General features: G+C 61.1%; 1 protein-coding gene across 3 annotated transcripts in view; it reads left to right on the forward strand.

The window, feature by feature from the left end:
- Positions 1-5,741, forward strand: part of TBC1D16 (TBC1 domain family member 16) — a 32,824-nt gene extending 27,083 nt beyond the window's left edge. For all 3 annotated transcript variants that reach the window (XM_036394774.2, XM_036394775.2, XM_036394776.2), the window contains 6 exons: positions 24-172; positions 920-1,054; positions 1,686-1,872; positions 2,195-2,374; positions 2,867-3,013; positions 3,507-5,741. In XM_036394774.2, the coding sequence (XP_036250667.1) occupies positions 24-172; positions 920-1,054; positions 1,686-1,872; positions 2,195-2,374; positions 2,867-3,013; positions 3,507-3,752 (1,044 nt within the window). In that variant the 3' untranslated portion in view covers positions 3,753-5,741. The remainder of the gene's footprint in view (positions 1-23; positions 173-919; positions 1,055-1,685; positions 1,873-2,194; positions 2,375-2,866; positions 3,014-3,506) is intronic.
- Positions 5,742-18,837: the final 13,096 nt, after the last annotated feature.

Raw genomic sequence — 18,837 nt, forward strand, 5'->3', positions numbered from 1 at the left:
ATAACTTTTGCTCCTTCTTCCAGGCCATTTTCTTTGGTGGGATTGATATTTCCATCCGTGGGGAGGTGTGGCCCTTTCTGCTGCACTACTACAGCTACGAGTCCACCTCTGAAGAGAGAGAGGCACTGAGGCTGCAGAAGAGGAAAGAATACTTTGAGATCCAGGAGAAAAGGTAACAGACCATCACCATCCTCCCCTGCTCATCTTCCTTGGGCTGGGCATCACAGTGACACCTCAGTCTCTGCATCCTTTGCATGAGGAGAGGCTGGAGAAGAGGAGTGGGAGGGATGGGGAAGGAGGTACTGGGCACTGCTGAGGCTCTGGAGCCAATGCCACAGAGCTCAGACATTTCCTTACCTGGGTTTTGGGAGCAGCCTCGTCAGAACCACGCAGGAAAACCTCACAGGCAAAGCTCAGGTTAGAACACTGAAGGTGAAATTGGGATCTTACATTTCTTTATGAATAAAATGTACATAAAAATAAGGGATGAGAAGGGTTGTGTAGTTCCAGAAGGTTGTTAATGCAAGATTTGTGTGTTGTTAAATGGAGATGGGTACGCTGAAGCTGGAGAGGCACAGTACTGTTGATAATCAGGAGACAATCAAACCAGGGTGGTGAGTTCTGGTGTGCTGAGTTCCAAGGGGCAGTGGAGAACAGAGTCTGATGCTTCTGAAGTGTTTATTGCAGTGAACACATCATGTCATCCTGTTTATAACCCTGGAGGCTCCTTCCAGTAATCCCCTGGGACAGACAATCCACTGTTCTGGGCAGACCTGCTGGTCTGTTTTCCAGGTGCTGAGGAAACTCAGCACAGGAATAGTTTTTCTCTGCAAACTAAGACTGAAATGAGGCTTTTTGTTCATTGTGGCGATCACATTCCTCTCTTGGCTACCCCGTGCTGTTGCTGCGGGGTTTCCAGGCTCTCCATGACTCCAGATGAGCAGAAGGATTTCTGGCGCCAGGTGCAGTTCACGGTGGACAAGGACGTCGTGAGGACCGACCGCAGCAACCAGTTCTTCCGAGGGGAGGGCAACCCTAACGTGGAGACCATGAGGTGAAGGGGCTGATTGCAGTCTCCTAAACACCACGTCCTGCTCAACGTTCCCAGCCCAGGCTGCCTGGGAACGCTGCACAGCACCCACTGTGCCTCTGCAGCCACGGGATGCAGCAGCAGGGCCTTCCCCTTCTCCCACTGCTGCTGTAGCTCCCTTCTCTGCCCTATAACCCTGCTCCCATCCCTGAGCCTCCCTGCACACACAGGCACAGCAAAGGTGCTGTGGTAGGGCTGTGGGCAGGTGCTTGGGTCTGTGGTGCTCCTGGTGGGGAGAGGACAAGCACACCAGAGTCTGCTCCATGACAGTGTGACTTGTAAAGCTGTGACCTCAAAAGAGGTGGGTTTCATCCAACAGCATGGCTTGGAGTTTTATGGATGTGTTGGTCATCATCTCTCTTTTCCCATGGGCCATTAATTTCTGTCCTCCTAATCTTTTAAAATTCTCATTTTCTATTTATATTTTGCTGTCTGTGAATGCCAAACCTTTTCCAGAAGTCTATGCCACAGGACTGGGGTTTGCAGCAGGGTTTCCCTGTCTGTGTTATAGCACCTCCCATGAGGCCCTGTGTCCCTGAGATGATGCTGTCACCTGCCCTCACCTGTCCCCTCTGCATTTGTGTCTGTGCTCCAGGAGGATCTTGCTGAACTATGCAGTGTTTAACCCAGCCATTGGCTACTCCCAGGGCATGTCTGACCTGGTTGCCCCACTCCTGGCAGAGGTCCTGGATGAGTCTGATACCTTCTGGTGCTTTGTTGGGTTGATGCAGAACACGATCTTCATCAGCTCCCCCCGGGATGAGGACATGGAGAAGCAGCTGGTGAGGCTGAGTGCTGGGCTCCCTTCAGCCCCCAGTTCCTGGGCTGGGGGGGTCCAGCATGCCAAATCACACTCCAGAGCCACTACACCCTTGGGGTGATCCTTGGGGTTGCCATGTGCAGGGCTGGGAGCCGCACTTTGATGATCCTTGTGGATCAATTCCAATTCGGGATTTTCTGTGATTCTATGGGAATACCTGGTGGGTGGAATTGATCCTGAGGCACTCCAGAGGCAGTCACATCCCTCCTCCTTGTGGAGTGGCAGCTGAGAGAGAAGAGCTCTGCAGCTCTGCAGCCCCGCGTGTCCCTTGCTGTCCCTTGCAGCTGTACCTGCGCGAGCTGCTGCGGCTGATGCACCCCCGCTTCCACCAGCACCTGTGTGCCCTGGGGGAGGACGGGCTGCAGATGCTCTTCTGCCACCGCTGGATCCTGCTCTGCTTCAAGAGGGAGTTCCCCGAGGCCGAGGCGCTGCGCATGTGGGAGGCCTGCTGGGCTCACTACCAGGTGAGGCAGCTGTCACACAGAGCACGGCACATCCTGCCTGAGTGCTCAGCCTCAGCTCTGAGGGTGTCCAGAAAGGCTCTTCACAGCCAAAACTGGGTCTGGGATTATGGCAGAGGTCTATCTGTGTAGCAGGAGGATGGAGCCCGGCTTGCCTCTCCTCCTTGGGGATGTCTGGGATTCACATGGAGGTGTTTCAGGAAGTGCTGAACACCCACCTCTGAAGTTCAGGCTTCTCTTACACAGCTGGGAAATGTCTTCCCAAAAATCTGCTCTATGGTGCAAACCCTGGTGCAGACCTTGCTGCTTTGCTGTGAAGGAAAGAGGCTTTGGCTCAGCTGTGGTTCAGAAGTCCCCAGTAACTCACATTCTCAGCACTGGGCAGAACTGAAGGGAGCAAAATCTCTCACCAAGGACCCGCTTGTGGAGGGTGGGAGGTGAAGCCATAGCTCTGCCTCCACCTGCTGTACAGCAGCCCCTGTGTTCCCATTGCAGACAGACTATTTCCACCTCTTCATCTGCGTGGCCATCGTGGTGATTTACGGGGACGACGTCATCGAGCAGCAGCTGCCCACTGACCAGATGCTGCTGCATTTCAGCAACCTGGCCATGCACATGAACGGGGAGCTCGTACTCAGGAAGGTAAATGCCCAGGAGCCCGTGTGGGACAAGCTCCAGAGATGAGTCAGAGTATTCAGAAACCCAGGGACTGCTGCTTCAGCCTTGCACCTCCTGTATCCCCGAGGCTGCCTGGGTGGGATGCTGCTGTTTGCCTGGAAAGGGATTTGCAGCAGGAGGAGGTGGCTGTTAAGTGCCTGGGAGGGGCAGTGTGGTTGGGATAACCCGTGTTTGGATAAGCTGCTCAGGGGAGTGGAGCCAGGGCTGTGCCGTGGTGCCCATTCCCTCTCAGCTGGCAGCGACTGGGGCCACGGGATGAGCTGTGGTGTGTGTGTGGCAGCCCCTGTGACCTGCCACTGTCCCCAGGGCCTTGGGTACCCCTCAGGTGCTTGGCAGGACACACCTTTGCTGAAGCCCAGGCAGCCAAACAGGAGGACGGGGTGGGAGGCCACCCCAGCCCTGCGTGTTGGTCCCTGGTGAGGGCTGGGGGGTGACTTTTCCCTCTCTGTCCCTCCAGGCCAGGAGTCTGCTCTACCAGTTCCACCTGCTGCCCCGCATCCCCTGCAGCCTGCACGACCTCTGCAAGCTGTGTGGGACAGGCATGTGGGACAGCGGCTTCATCCCTGCCGTGGAGTGCTCTGGGCACCACCCAGAGTCCGAGAGCTGCCCCTACGGGGGGCTGGTGGAAGAGTCTTCTCCTGCACCAGGAAGTGAAGGCAAGAAGGGCCTGAGGACACGGGATGTCTTTGCCTTCCGAAAATAGCTGAGAGGAACAGGGTGCGACGGAAGGGAAGGGCAGGAAGGATGTGCACGGGGAAAATGTTCAAGAAAGAAATGGAGGAATAGCTTGTCAAGGCTCCTGAGAAGACTGGAAGGTGTGGAATGGAGGAGGAATTCAATTGCTCTGTAGGGGAAGTTCCGTTGCATGGGTGGTGGAACCTGAGAGAAAGGCATCGACCCAGGAACTGTGTTTGGATTTGATTTTGTTAGAAACAAGCTTTTCTAGGTTTTAACAAGGACTTTTTATTCTGCCTCTGGGACTGGACTGGTTAGCAACCAGAACTTTCTTACCAATGCTGGTGAGAAACGAGAGCGCTCGGGGGAGCCAAGGCTGCCCAGAGGTGTTGGTGGGCAGGTGGCAGAGCAGGGCCAAGGCCACTGTGCCCTCACCCAGAGCACAGCTCTCTGCATCAACCAAACATGCAGCTTCGTGGCTTCTTTTTAAAGCCATAAAAGCCATTTTAATTATAATCTGCCAAAAATAAAACTGCAGACCGCTGGGATTGCAGGGCAGGTGTCTGCTTTGTCAGCAAGGAAGGACCGGTCACCTCAAAGTCTTGTTTCTGACCTTTTCTGGTTTGATAGGATACACTGGCTGGCATGATTTTATTCCATTTTTATAGAAAATGGACTGCCCCAGGTCTCAGAGCACAGCTGCTCTGAGTCAGGGTATTTCACAGCCACTGCCCAAAGTTTCCTTCTTCATGAGATATTGGGAAGGAATTCTTCCCTGGGAGGCAGGTGAGGCCCTGGCACAGGGTGCCCAGAGCAGCTGGGGCTGCCCCTGGATCCCTGGAATTGTCCAGGGCCAGGTTGGCCAGACCTTGGAGCAACCTGGGATAGTGGAAGGTGTCCCTGCCATGGCAGGGGATGGAATGGGATGGGCTTTAAGGTCCCTCCCAACCCAAAGCATTCTGTGATTCTCTGACATTACAGCAAAGCTGTTTCTTTATGCTGACAGCTGCAGACTTTAATACTTCAGTCTGTTGTTTCCAGTATGTTTCCCATTGTGTTTCCTTTGGCTCTCCTCAATTACTGAATATTTACTGTCCTTGCCTGTCACTGCCACAGCCTGTGGCACAAACACCCCGTGTGGGTTTTAGGCCCTTCACTCGGTGCCAGGGGTGCTCCCTGTCCCACATCCCAAAGTGAAACTGAAACCTGCCTTGTGGCAGTGGTTTTTGCTGAGCTCTGTCTGATAAAGCTTTCCCTCGGGGTGTTTTTTGAAAGGACAGTGTTTCTCCCCATGTCTGCTATAAATTTTGCCAGCCAGAAGCGGAGCTGGGGCCTCGAGCCCTGTTGCCAAAGGTTCTCACCAAACCCGTGGCCTCCCAAGGCGTGTCCTGAGCCAGCATTTGTGCCAATGGAGCCAGGGGAACACTTTCCTTGTGGGGGTGGCAAGGGAGCCGAGGTGGCAGCGGGCTGTGCCTCCCTGCACCCCTGTGCAGCCCTGTCCCTGCCTCCCTCCACAGCTGTGCTGGGCAGGCTCAGTCCCAGCCCTGCCTCTCAGGAGTTCTGTGCCCTCAGCAGCACGAGGGCAGCCACGGGCAGAGCTGGGTGGGTTCCTGCACCTGACAAGCACATTTCTCTCAGAATCCTTCTGCAAAGCCTTACCCAGAGCTGTCCTGGAGCCCGTTCCTGCTGGGAAGGGAAGCAGCAGCAGCCAAGAGCAGCGAATGGAAGGAGCCTTGACCCACTGAGGGCAGCGTGCCAAGGGCTGCCCGTTGAGTGGCACAAGGACAGCTCAGCTCCTGATTTGTGTGCCTTCAGTCTAGAGGATGGGATCCTTCCCCTGGATGGGAGCAGTGGGGAACCCCCTGGGAATGGCACAGCTCTGAGCTGGCCTGGCTGCAGGGCCCTGCAGGGCTGAGCTGGCCTTTGGCAAGGGACACCTCCTGTGAGGGCTGGGGCTGGGGCAGGGAGCTCGTGGAGATTTGTGTTTCAGTGACAATAAAAGTTGGTGTGAGGCTTTTGTGTGTCCATTGCTGTGCAGGCTGGGGACAGCAGACGCTGTCCCCCAGCTTGAGCCGCCCCTTTTGCTGCACTCAGGGACCTGCTGGGTGCCAGGGCTGCATTGCTGTCCCCAGGCCCTGCTCCTGGGCACCTGTGGCACCTGGTGCTGGGTGCCAGGGCTGCATTGCTGTCCCCAGGCCCTGCTCCTGGGCACCTGTGGCACCTGGTGCTGGGTGCCAGGTCTGCATTGCTGTCCCCAGGCTCTGCTCCTGGGCACCTGTGGCACCTGGTGCTGGGTGCCAGGCCTGCATTGCTGTCCCCAGGCCCTGCTCCTGGGCACCTGTGGCACCTGGTGCTGGGTGCCAGGGCTGCTTTGCTGCCCCCATGGCAGCACCCCATGGCTCCATCCACGTGGAGGCTGCGAGTGGCAGTGGCTGAATTCAGGTCAGCAAAAGCAAACAGCAGAAAATGCCAGAAGCATCTTCCTGCAGAGGGACTTGGTGCCAGCTCCCCAGGAGGACAGCAGGAGGCAGACACTGCCCCGTGCCACCTGCCAGCCCCATGTGGCACGGGCATGGCCATGAGGCCTTGGCAGCACCGTGGCTGCTCCTGGTGACAGGGCAGCACTGTGAGGTGTGGGCAGCCCTGCCAGGCCTGGAGGACTGGGCACAGGGACAGCCCCTCCTTGGCACAGAGGGTGCTGGGCACAGGGGCACAGCCCCAGCAAGGGCTCATGGAGTGCTGGGCACAGGGGCACAGCCCCTCCTTGGCACAGAGGGTGCTGGGCACAGGGGCACAGCCCCAGCAAGGGCTCATGGAGTGCTGGGCACAGGGGCACAGCCCCTGCTGGGCTCATGGAGTGATGGGCACAGGGGCACAGCCCCTCCTTGGCACAGAGGGTGCTGGGCACAGGGGCACAGCCCCTCCTTGCCTCCCCACTCCCTGCCATGGGCTGGAGGCAGCAGCAAACCCCTCCCAGAAGGGCCAGAGCTGGTTTTGCTGCAGCACTCATTCCCAGCCAGTAAAAGACAATAGGAAGAGATGAAGTAGATAATTTGGAGAGTTATTTTTCCACTATTAAAATGTCATTCAGCAATGTGGAAATCACTCAGGATTCGTTTAGTTAAAGACTCTGCACTGCAGCTTTCCAGCACGGGGAATAAGCTGGGTTCTGTTCGAAGCAGGGCTCAGCTCTGGGTGTGCATCCTTGACCACTCTGCCATGCCTGGTGTCCCCTGAACGTCCCAGGAGACCTCAGGTGCCTGTCCCTGTGCTCCCCACTGGAGCTCCCCGTGCCCCTGGCACACACTGAGCCCACTTTGCCCTGCCTGGGGACACAAAGGGACGGAGCTGGTCCCCAAGGGCCAGCAGCACTCCCATCCCAGTGACCCAGTTCCAGTCTCAGCCTGTCCATTGACTTGTGATGCCTTTATTTAACTCACACTGGAGCTCCACAACCATCTGAGCTTGTCTGGGGGGACACAGGGCCAGTGAAAGCACCCTGGAGGCCTCTGGCAGTGCCTGGGACAGCACTGGGAGCAACCTTGGGATTTCCCTGCAGTGCAAGGGTGGCACATTGGACAGGGCAGTGCATTCCAAAGGTCCTTCTGACCCATCCCCAAGACTTTCCTTCGTGACACTCTTTGCCACCTGAAAAAACCTCCAGGGAACAAAGAAGCAGCCAAGCTCTGGTGCCTGCAGAGGAGGAAGGTGGGTGCCAGGGGCAGGGACCCTCACGTGGCATCTCCCCGGCGCTGCCCTGAGCGTTGCATTGGCGGCAGCTGAGAGCCCAGAATAGCCCCTCGCGAAGGTGAAGAGTCCCTGTAAGCCTCTTTAGCCCAGCCTTGAGCTGCCGCCTCCTCCTGCCCCCGGGGGAAGGGAGCAGGGAGGGACGGAGGGCGAGTCCTCTGTCCGGTGCTCTGCAACCCCTGCGGGAGCCCCATCCCGCTCCTGGAGCCCGGGGAGAGGGGAGCAGAGCACCGCAGACACCTGGAGAGGAGACTGGGCTGGGGCACGGGCACAGGGGGCAGAGGGACACGGGGCTGGCGGGGACAGCATCGTTTGTCCTTGGCATTGAGCCCCGACCACACAGGTGCGGCCCAACTGCCCCTGGAGCTGGCTGCACTGGGGGAATTGTCACCTGGGAGCGGGGCAGGGACAGGTGGAGGGGCCTGGTGCCACATCCCAGGGCTGGGTGTGTTGGGCTGTGGCCGTTTGGCTCTTTTGTCACAGGACACTGCCTGTCAAATGAGAAATTGCAGCTGACAGGAACAAAGAGACTCACCTGAGTTATGACAGGCACTAAAGAATTTCAAACCCAACGTAGCCTGTCCTGCCTGCCTGGCTGATTAACCCCGGGTGGCTCTGCTTGGGCCATGAGAACAGACCCGGCCGGCTGGAGCTCAGGGGCACCTCCTGCCCCGGGCACCGGCCCTGCCCTGCCCCAGGGGCTCCTCCTGCCCCGGGCACCTGCCCTGCCCGGCCCCAGGGGCTCCTCCTGCCCCGGGCACCGGCCCTGCCCTGCCCCAGGGGCTCCTCCTGCCCCGGGCACCGGCCCTGCCCGGCCCCAGGGGCTCCTCCTGCCCCGGGCACCGGCCCTGCCCTGCCCCAGGGGCTCCTCCTGCCCCGGGCACCGGCCCTGCCCTGCCCCAGCGCGGCGCTCCGGGCTCTGCAGCCCTTTCCTGGGCTCCTTTAAACACAAACACAAACACAGCCCACCGTGAGATTTCAGGGCTCCTGGAGGAAAAGCAGAGGCTGGGGCAGCCCTGGCAGAGCCCAGCGGGACCTGTGCCAGCGGTGCCAGCTCGGACTCGCCATGGGAGCCGCTGAAGCTGCTCACCCTGAGCCAGCGAGCGGGGTGGGGACAGCCCTGGTGCAGCTGCTGCAGGGGTGGGGAGAGCCCTGGTGCTGCTGCAGGGGTGGGGAGAGCCCTGGTGCTGCTGCAGGGGTGGGGAGAGCCCTGGTGCTGCTGCAGGGATGGGGACAGCCCTGGTGCTGCTGCAGGGATGGGGACAACCCTGGTGCTGCTGCAGGGATGATGGGGACAGCCCTGGTGCAGCTGCTGCAGGGGTGGGGAGAGCCCTGGTGCAGCTGCAGGGATGGGGACAGCCCTGGTGCTGCTGCAGGGATGATGGGGACAGCCCTGGTGCTGCTGCTGCAGGGGTGGGGAGAGCCCTGGTGCTGCTGCAGGGGTGGGGAGAGCCCTGGTGCAGCTGCACGGAGCTCAGCCCCACACCCAGTGCTTCCCAAAACCACAGCAGTGAGCACAGACACAGCTCAGGCACCCCAGCAAGGGCACCTGGTGTCAGCCAGACCTTGAGCGGTGCCTTTGCCACCTCTGAGGGTTCCTTGGCAGCCCCCAGCCCCCCAGCACCCCATACCCAGGTCCCTCTGAGTTCAAGCTCAGGCCCTGCCGAAGCTCCTGCCCCGTGTGGCAAAGCAGCAGCAGGAGAAGGAGCAGCCCAAGGACTCTTCCTGGGATTTTTGATTTTGTTTGGCTCGGGTTTGTCTTTCAGAAACCACAAACAAGTTCAGCTTCTTCTGTCTGAGCCGGGGCTTGGCGGGGGCAGAGGCGGCCGGGGAGGTGCCGAGTGATGGGGATGTGCCAAAGTCCTCTCTGCTCTCCAGAGCCTTCTGCAGGGGAGAACGGGGCCGTCCCAGAGCCCAGGGACACGGCAAACACCCGGCACGGTGATCCCCAGCCCTGGCTGACCCCTGCCCTCAGCCCCGGGCAGAGCCTGGGCTCTGGTGAAGGCGGAGGAGAGGCTTTGGTGCTGTGGTGAAGGCGGAGGAGAGGCTTTGGTGCTGTGGTGAAGGCAGAGGAGAGCCTTTGGTGCTGTGGTGAAGGCAGAGGAGAGCCTTTGGTGCTGTGGTGAAGGCGGAGGAGAGCCTTTGGTGCTGTGGTGAAGGCAGAGGAGAGGCTTTGGTGCTGTGGTGAAGGCAGAGGAGAGCCTTTGGTGCTGTGGTGAAGGCGGAGGAGAGGCTTTGGTGCTGTGGTGAAGGCAGAGGCTTTGGTGCTGCTCCTGCCGCTCAAGGCAGCTGCCAGGAGGGGTTGCCCGGCCCAAATCGGCTCCAGCAGCCGGGTCCTGGTTTCAGGAATCCAATTTCCAATCCAATATTGCAGGTGAGGGTGGGCAGTGAGAAGCTTCCAGCCGTGGCTGGAATCCCTGCGAACAGCCCCAAACAGCTGCTGGCCTTCGGGGTCTCTGCCGAGGGGACCGAACTGCCCCGTGCCGGTGCCCACAGCAGCGGGAGCACCGGGAAAGCGCTGCTGCCCCTCCCCGGGACCGGGAACGGCTCAGCACGGGCTGGGCACACCCCGGGCATCGGGAACGGCTCAGCCAGCAGGGGCTGGGCACACCCCGGGCATCGGGAACGGCTCAGCACGGGCTGGGCACATCCCGGGCATCGGGAACGGCTCAGCACGGGCTGGGCACACCCTGGGCATCGGGAACGGCTCAGCACGGGCTGGGCACACCCCGGGGACCGGGAACGGCTCAGCACGGGCTGGGCACACCCTGGGCTCCGGGGCAGCCACGGCAGCACCACCCGGCCGGGATGGGCAGCGGTGCCAGGAGAGCCGGGGTACCCACCGGGGCACACAGCCGGGGCTCTGGGTCCCCTCCTGCAGGTGTGGGTGCCACAGCCGGGGGGTCACAGCCAGCCCGGCTGCGGCTGCGCGGAGCCCGCGCTCAGGCTGGCAGGAAAGGGTTAAGGCGCTGCCGGAGCGGGAACGAGAGCAGGGGATTCAGCTGCTGACGCAGGTAGGATCTGCCGGCGCATCCCCGTGCAGACACAGCAGCGTCACCCGCAGCTCCCGAGCGGCCCCGGAGCCCCCTGAGAGCGGGGAGTGGGCGGCAGAGCCGGGCAGGGGCACGGCGGGGCCCTCCCTGGGCTGCCACCCCCCGGGGCACCGCCCGGGTCACCCCGGGATGCCCAGCCCTGTCCCGCGGCCTGGCCCAGCCCTTCTCCAGCAAACTGCGGCTGGGAGGAGGCTCCGAGCTCCGGGATGAGCTCCGGGATGCTCCACACGGGCACCACGGAGCTCTGGGGGAGAGCCCTGCCGGGACAGCGGCACTGAGGGGCACGGAGGAGGCTCCACCCAGGCCAATCTCTGTGCTCCTGAGTAATTCCTTGTCAGCTTTTGGATCATAAAAAGCCCCGGAACAAGCAGGGCTGGAGTAGGTGACACGGGGAGAAAGGGACAATCAGGGAGGGGACAGAGCCCTGTGGAAAGTGAGGGACAGAGAGGACACAGCCTCCAGGTCTGGAGCAAGACCTGAGCTCGGCAGAGCTGGGGTGGCTCTGAGAGCCCTTGGGATGGGGAGGTTCCCCTGCCAAAGGACCATTCCCTGTGCATCAGTGCTGGCGCCTGGGTCCTGGGCAGTGGCTGGAGCAGGGCTGTGGGTCTGGGGACACCGGGGACACGAGCAGAGCCTGGCAGGGACTCTTTGCACAGAGCCACGTGTGCCACCCTCCAGCAGCCGCTGGGAAGCCAGGCCCGATGGAAATGTAATGGGATAATCGATGGCCCATTGTTGCTCGGCTTAATTTAGCTGCTCGGGCAGGGAATGAGCACAGGGAATGTACGTAAGCAGGAGCCAGGGCAGGAGATGAATCAGCCCTGCAGCATCCCCTGTGGCACAGGGGACAGGACGGGCACAGGCTGAGCCCCCAGACCCTGCGGCAGCAGCCCAGGGCGTGGGGAGGTGCCATTAAAGGAGATTTGCTTTGCTTTGTCTGAAATGGCTGCGCTGGGCTCAGTGCTACACACCTGCATTGCCAAAACTGCCTTGGAAGTTGCAGCAGGAGCAGGGAAGGTGCTGGGTGTGCTGGGACAGGAGCTGAGTGCTGGCAAGGGCACGGGCACTGCCAGGGAGGGCACAGGCACTGCCAGGGAAGGGCACGGGCACTGCCAGGGAAGGGCACAGGCACTGCCAGGGCTCGGGAAGGCACAGGCACTGCCAGGGAGAGCACGGGCACTGCCAGGGAGGGCACAGGCACTGCCAGGGCTCGGGAAGGGCACGGGCACTGCCAGGGAAGGGCACAGGCACTGCCAGGGCTCGGGAAGGGCACAGGCACTGCCAGGGAAGGCACAGGCACTGCCAGGGAAGGGCACAGGCACTGCCAGGGCTCGGGAAGGGCACAGGCACTGCCAGGGAAGGCACAGGCACTGCCAGGGAAGGGCACGGGCACTGCCAGGGCTCGGGAAGGGCACAGGCACTGCCAGGGAAGGGCACGGGCACTGCCAGGGCTCGGGAAGGGCACAGGCACTGCCAGGGAGGGCACAGGCACTGCCAGGGCTCAGGAAGGGCACAGGCACTGCCAGGGAGGGCACGGGCACTGCCAGGGAAGGGCACGGGCACTGCCAGGGCTCGGGAAGGGCACAGGCACTGCCAGGGAAGGGCACGGGCACTGCCAGGGCTAGGGAAGGGCACAGGCACTGCCAGGGAAGGGCACGGGCACTGCCAGGGAAGGGCACGGGCACTGCCAGGGAAGGCACAGGCACTGCCAGGGCTAGGGAAGGGCACAGGCACTGCCAGGGAAGGCACAGGCACTGCCAGGGCTCGGGAAGGGCACAGGCACTGCCAGGGAAGGGCACGGGCACTGCCAGGGCTCCTCTCAGCACAGCCCAGGGGCCCTGCAGCCCTCCTGCCCCAGCTCCCTGTCCCAGGTGAGTCCGCCAGCCTGTGCCCACCCAGCTCAGAACCCAGAGGGTGTGATTTGGGGACAGCCCCAGCTCTCCAGCCTTCACACTTTGCCCTGGGGCTCAGCGGTGCCCACCCTGACACCTGGGGAATCGCCCTTCCTCCTCCTCCTCCTCCTCCTCCTCCTCCTCCTCCTCCTCCTCCTCCTGTTTGTGTTCCCCGCATTCCTCCCGGCTGGCTCACACCCGCCGGGCCCAGAGCTCGGGCTGTGCCCGTGGACCAGCCCAGGGCTGCTCCCTGCCCCTCTCTGCAGGGCTGTGGATCCGCTTTGCTGCTCCTTCCCCTCTGCCGGCTCCTGCTGCCCCGTCCCGCCCTTCCAGAGCCCCGACCATCCCCAGGGAGGGATCTGCAGCTTCAGCCCGGATTTCCCTGCCATGCTGCCAGCCCTGCCAGTCTCTCTGCTCCTGGCCCCGCAGCACCTCCCGTGCCACGCGGTGCCACCGCCACTGCCTGAGGTGACACCGGACAGAGGCGGCTCTGCCCGCCCGGCCCCCGGAGAGCCCTGGGGATGGAGCCAGCGGTGCTCCCGGGCTGGGGGAGCCCTGGCCGTGCCCAGCAGGACCAGCGGTGCCCCCGGGCTCTGCTCACGGGGCAGGGGCTGCCTGGCCCTTTCCGAGGGCCGGTGGGACACGCGCTGGGCAGCGATGGGCCGGGGAGAGCCAGGGCACGCTGCCCACGGGATGGGCGGCCCAGCCCAGCCCCGGTTGCCGGTAGCCGCTCCCGGGATGCCCCCGCACACGGAGATGCCGCGGGCCCGGCGCCAGCGCCCTCCCCACGCTGCCTTTTATGGCCCTGCTGCAGCCACAGCCCAAACATGGCAGTGGGAACGCGGGGCTGGAGCCTCCCCGGGGCTGGCCCTGCTGCCGGCAAGGTGCCCCAGCCACCCCCAGCTCGGGCAGCCGAGCAGAGCCCGGGGAATCAGTGAGAACTGCAGTCCCGGCTGCCTGGGCACAGCATCAGCACCGCCCTGGCACAGGAGACCCCCCTGCTCCCTCAGCAGTGCCAGCGCTCCTGGGATGGCACCCCTGGGATGGGCACCCCTGGGATGGGGACTCCTCAGATGGGCACCCCTGGGATGGCACCCCTGGATGGGCACCCCTGGATGGGCACCCCTGGATGGGCACCCCGGGGATGGGCACCCCGGGGATGGCACCCCAGCCTCGTGCCCAGCGCCAGGGTGGCTGCAGGGAGGTGGCAGAGCCAGAGCATGTGCTGGGCACTGAAGGAGCCAGCTCAGGAAGCACAGCAGCATCTCTGGTGCTGCCCAAGAGACAGCTGGAGTTCCCAGAACCTGCTCAGCATCCCTGGGGGAAAGCAGACAGCGAGCAGCAGCCTAAAAATAGCTGCCCAGGGCACACGCAGCCGCCTGAGAGAAGGGGAAGTGAAAAGGAAGATGGGCTGCAGCTTCCCAAGGAGCAGAGCAGCCCCCAGCCCTGCTCAGCAGCCATCCCCCACGGCTGAGCTGCAGCCCTGGCTGCAGTGCCAGCATCCAGCACGAGGGTCAGGCACGGCACCGGGGAGCCCAGGGCAATGCCACCGTGGGATGGCACCGCTGTGCCAGGCAGGAGCCCGGGAGCCTTGGAGTCCCTCAGCAAAGAGCTGGCTCTGTTCAACCAAATGCAGCAGTGCAAGGAAGGGCAGAGGTTGGAGGAGCCAGTCTAACCAGTCAGAGCCCAGCCGTGTCTCCCAGTTGTGCTCACTCAGCACCTGGGGCTGTTCCCAGCCACACCAACCCGGCGTGAGCAGCACTCGGCGCTGGCCAGGACCAGCACACCCGCCAGGGGCTCACACAGCAGCAGCCTCTGGCTCGGAGGAATCCACAGGCCATGGAAACGTCCTGCAGGCCCAAGGCTGAGCTTCCCGCAGCAGCAGAGTGGGCTGGGCTGCGCAGGGTGCGGGTGCTGGATCACCCCAGGCACAGAATCAGTGCCCAAAGCCCTGGGCAGCAGGAGCAGGGCCAGGGAGCAGCCCCCACAGGGCCCTGGGTTGCAGTCGTGCCCTGCAGGGACCAAGAGCCTCCTTCCCCCGGGCACGGCTCCCATCATCTCCCGCGGGTTCAGTGCAGCTCCCTGGGGTCGGACTAAGCAGCTTTGGAGCACCGAGATCCAGGGACAGCACAACACGTGGACAGCGCGGCCAGGAAACCCTTCTGGAAGCCTTGGGAACATAAATACTCGGTCTAATCCGCGGAGGGGATGAGGAGCCGGGGCAGCCGGGGCTCAGCAGAAGCTGCCGGGCGGGCGGAAGGAAGGAGGGGAGGGAGCTGAGCTGAGCTGAGCCTCGGCTCAGGTGCAGGGGTGGGGAGCGCCCGACCGCAGAGCCGAGCGCTTCCTCCCCTCTCACACACGGCCCCGAGCGCAGCGGGGCTCGGCCCGGAGCGCCCCTGGCACACGGGGCTGGGGTGGGCACCGGGCACCGGCAGGGCCGCAGCCTCCGTTCCCGGTCAGCAGCACCGGAGGGAGCCGGGCGGGGGCCGGAGCCTCCCGTTCCCGGCCAGCAGCACTCACAGCTCTGGGACTGTCCAGAGCAAAGCTGCCCAACCCAACCCGGAGGAGCTGGGCTGCACCCGGCTGGGCTGGGCTGGGCTCGGGGCGCTGAAATCCCCTTTGCTGGGCTCAGCCCAGCTCCTGCCCTGAGGGACAAGTGGCCCTGGGTGCCACAGGCTCAGCAGGAGGAGCAGCCATGGAGCACCTGAGGAGTTTCTGCTGCAGCCGTGCTGGGGACACACACACAGACCCAGTTCGGATGGAGAAAATCCCATAATTACCCTCAGCTGCCAAGGAACAGCATCAGCTCAGGCGGTGAGAGGGGGAAGAGCTCCAAGGGCCTCTCCAGGGCTGATCTGAGGAGGATGGTGAGGAAGGCGCAGGGCAGGATGGGGCTGAGGGGGGTGGCAGGCTCCTGCAGTGCCTGGGGAGGGATTCCCTTCTCCCCCTGCTCCAGCACTCTCTGCCTGCTGTTTCAGGCACTGCTCTGAGGGTGTGGGGCAGGCAGGACCCGCTCCCCCAGGCGCGTGCTGAGAGCCCCGTGCTGTCACAGCCAGGGACAGAGGCACTCCAGTGCCTCTTCCCCCTCAATTTCTCCCGACTTGCCCGGCTCTAAGAAGATTAAAGACAGATGGTCTCTGAGGCTCCCTCACTGGCACCCATGGCTGAGGCTGCGGGGGGAAGGCAGGGCAGAAAAGAGCCCTGGGGAAGGGGGGGTCATTCCCCGAGGGATGGAGCATCCTGGGACCCGCTCTGGGTGCTGCCCTCCCTGCCCGTGCTGGCCGCAGCTCTGCAGAGCGGGGCTGCCTCCTTCCTCTGGGGCTGCCCCATTCCCGCTGAGCTCCAGCAGTGAGGGAGCCCAGCCGTGCCCCCACAGCAGCTGCTCCGGGTACCACTGCCCCGTGCCCGCTGTGCCAGCAGCTCCACAGGGCTGTGTTAAAGTGCTGTGCAAGCGCCCTGTGCGCTCCTGCAAGTGCCTCCTTCCTGAGGATTCTGCTCACAGCCTCCTCTGGCTGTGCTGGAGGCAGCACCACAGAAAGGAGCTCACCTAACACGGCCCCGCGTGCAGCAGCAGCAGCAGCAGCACAGCCAGGCACTGTGAAGCCATTGAAATTTCCACGTGATGACCCAGTTCAGGGTGGTTTTGCCGCTGGATTTTCCCACTGCTGCTGCCTCTGGGTGGGCGGTGGCAGCTCCAGACCTTGCTGCTGTGCTGGATTTTAAGGCCACCACACTGACAACCCCAGCCCACGGTGCTTTCCCAAGCATCCCGAAACGCTGGGCACTCGGTGCCTGAGGATGCCTGCGTGTGCTTCGTGGCACTGGGGGCTTCACTGAGAGCTTCAGAGGGTGAACACTTTCCCAAAGGGTTTTTGCTGCTGCCTGTTACACTGGGGGCAGGGCACGTGTCACTTCAGCTGCTGCAGTGGAGGTGGTGGGGATGCTCCGGGGGGGTTTTGGTGCATTTGTTGGAGCAAATTCCAGCCCAGCTGCCACGCTTGACTCTTCCCTCACCATTCTGAGCCAGCAGTCACTGAGCTTCCCCACAGCAGCGCCAGGGCTGAGCTGCAAGGCAGAGGGGCAGCCTGTATTTAGAAGGACACAATAATTGCAAGTCAGATTTGCTTGTTCAATACTCTATTGACAGATTTGCCTTGGCAACCTGGAACAGGGTTTCATTGTTCACATGTACTTCATGGCATCCTATTGATTGGGTGGGTGGGTTCAGGTTTTTGTGGATTTGCTGGTTTTGTTGTCTCTTTTTCCAAGCCTACCTACTCATCCTTTTCTTGTCTTTCTCCAGCACGGTGTTGACCTCAGCAAGGGCTGGGTCATAATCCGTTTTTCAGACTGGCCACAACTTCCAGCGCAAGGCAGAGCTGACAAAAGCAGAAGGGCAAATCCTGGAGCCCAGCTGGCCGGGGCTGAGGGCAGCCAGGTAGGGATGAATGGGGCCAGTGCCCTCCCCCCTGCTCCAAGGACATGGCAAAGCCGGTGCCTGGCCCTTGGTGCGAGTGGCCTTGAAGGAAACGCTGTAACTATTCATGAATTAACTTCTGTTATTATTTGGTGCTCAGGCGTGCTCCTGGCTTTGCAGACCCAGCAGGAACCCCCGGCCTTGCTGGGGCAGAGGGGAGGAGGGGTGAGCACCCAAACTGCAGCCCCGGAGCTGGGGGATTACAGCTGGAAAAGAATTGCTGGTTTGAATTGCTAATAACGATACAGACTAATGAGCAACATCAGAAATGATGGCATGTGCAATCAGTGCTGCTTGATGGCAAACACGGAGTGGGGCTGCAGGAGCTGCTGGGCTGAGGGAAGAGGAGCATCTCTCAGAGGGGCAGCGCCCACCCCAGGCAGGGCACTGCACGGAGCTGGCTCTGACTCTGGGCTAAAACCTTTATAAATAACGATGGAAAGAGTAAACACAGACAGACATCAGCTCTGGGGACACGGAGGGAACATGGCCAGCAAGTGTTGGAGGGGAAATCACCTTGCTGTGGTTGCCAGCGCCCGTGGAAGCCCATCAGCCTCTGGCTGTTGAGGTTTTGTCTCACAGCTGCACCCCAGCAGCCCCAGCGGGGATGGAGCCCCCATCCCGCCCCTGGGACTGAATCTCCTCTGAGAGCAGCAGCAGCACCGACTGCTGCCGCTCAGCAGAGAAAGAGCAGCCTGAGTTCTTGGCCAGGTGTGTGGCGAAGGGCAGGAATGTGTCTGTGCCTCGTCCCTGCCTGATCCACCAGCAAGGAACTGCCCGGGGCCACCCCACTCCTCTCCTGGCTCTAAAGGCAGCGCTTGGCTCCTGCTCCTTTTGCTTGGAATCCCTTCTCCTTGTCTCATCCCTGTGATATGCCCCAGCCAGTCAGCACGAGGCAACAGTTGGAAATGCTTCCCACTTTCCTTATTTAGGCTGTTTTATGCGGTTCAAATAAGGTGTCCTCTTTGGGCCTGACAAAGAGAAAGATGTATCAGTTCATGAACTGCTGCTGCCTGAGCAAGGTAAGAGACAGAAAATCACCACCATTACCATCATTATTGTGAATCATGTGCAATCAGCCCCGTAACAGAAAGCAGATGAAGATCCTACAGGAACCCGAAGGACGGGAGCTGCTGCTGAGCCACGGGAGCTAGGGGCCAGGCAGTGATTAAAATGCTTTTAATATTGGTTTTCAGTGTTGTTTCACTTTTATATAAATTTATATATATATATATATATATATATATATATATAAATTTATATAAAAGTGAAACAACACTGAAAACCAATATTAAAAGCATTTTAATGCTCCTGAGACAGGTTCTAAAAGATGCCAAGGATGTCTGGTCACACATTTGATTTTATTTTTTTTAATTTATATTTTTATATATGCAGCCAGCCAAACTCTGCCCTCCTCATCGCCTGTTCCCGACTGGGTCCCGGGGAGAGTGGAGCTTTCCCAGCCGGGCGGGATCCGGAGCTGGACGTGCTCTGCAGCTTACCCGGGCTGGGGAGGAACCGCACCAAACCGTGCTCGTCCCTGGGCATTTAGTTTTATTGCGAGCATTAGCGGTTTGTCTCCTCTGGCAACAGGAGAAGCTGGAAATGTCAAAGGGGAGGGTTAACAAACTCCGCTGGCATAAATTTCAATGAATGTATGTTTCTTAGGAAAACCGCTAAGTTAAAAAAAAAAAAATTAAATCTTCCTGTGTGTGTTTTCCTTGGGCTGCTGTTCACAATGGATAATAATTCTTACATTAAGCCCCTTCGGCCCTCCAGGGAAATCAAAATTGTAATATCAGTTTGCTTTTTATTGGCTCGGCTCTGCGATCGCGGCGGCTGCGTCTTTGTTAGGGGCTGCGGCGCGGTGACATTCAGCGGTGCCTCCCGGTGCGTCCCCTCCGGTACCGCCGGGCCCGGCCAGGGCCCCCGAGGGCGCGGCTG

The sequence above is a fragment of the Molothrus ater genome, chromosome 19 (assembly GCF_012460135.2).
Source record: "Molothrus ater isolate BHLD 08-10-18 breed brown headed cowbird chromosome 19, BPBGC_Mater_1.1, whole genome shotgun sequence".
Lineage (NCBI taxonomy): Eukaryota > Metazoa > Chordata > Aves > Passeriformes > Icteridae > Molothrus > Molothrus ater.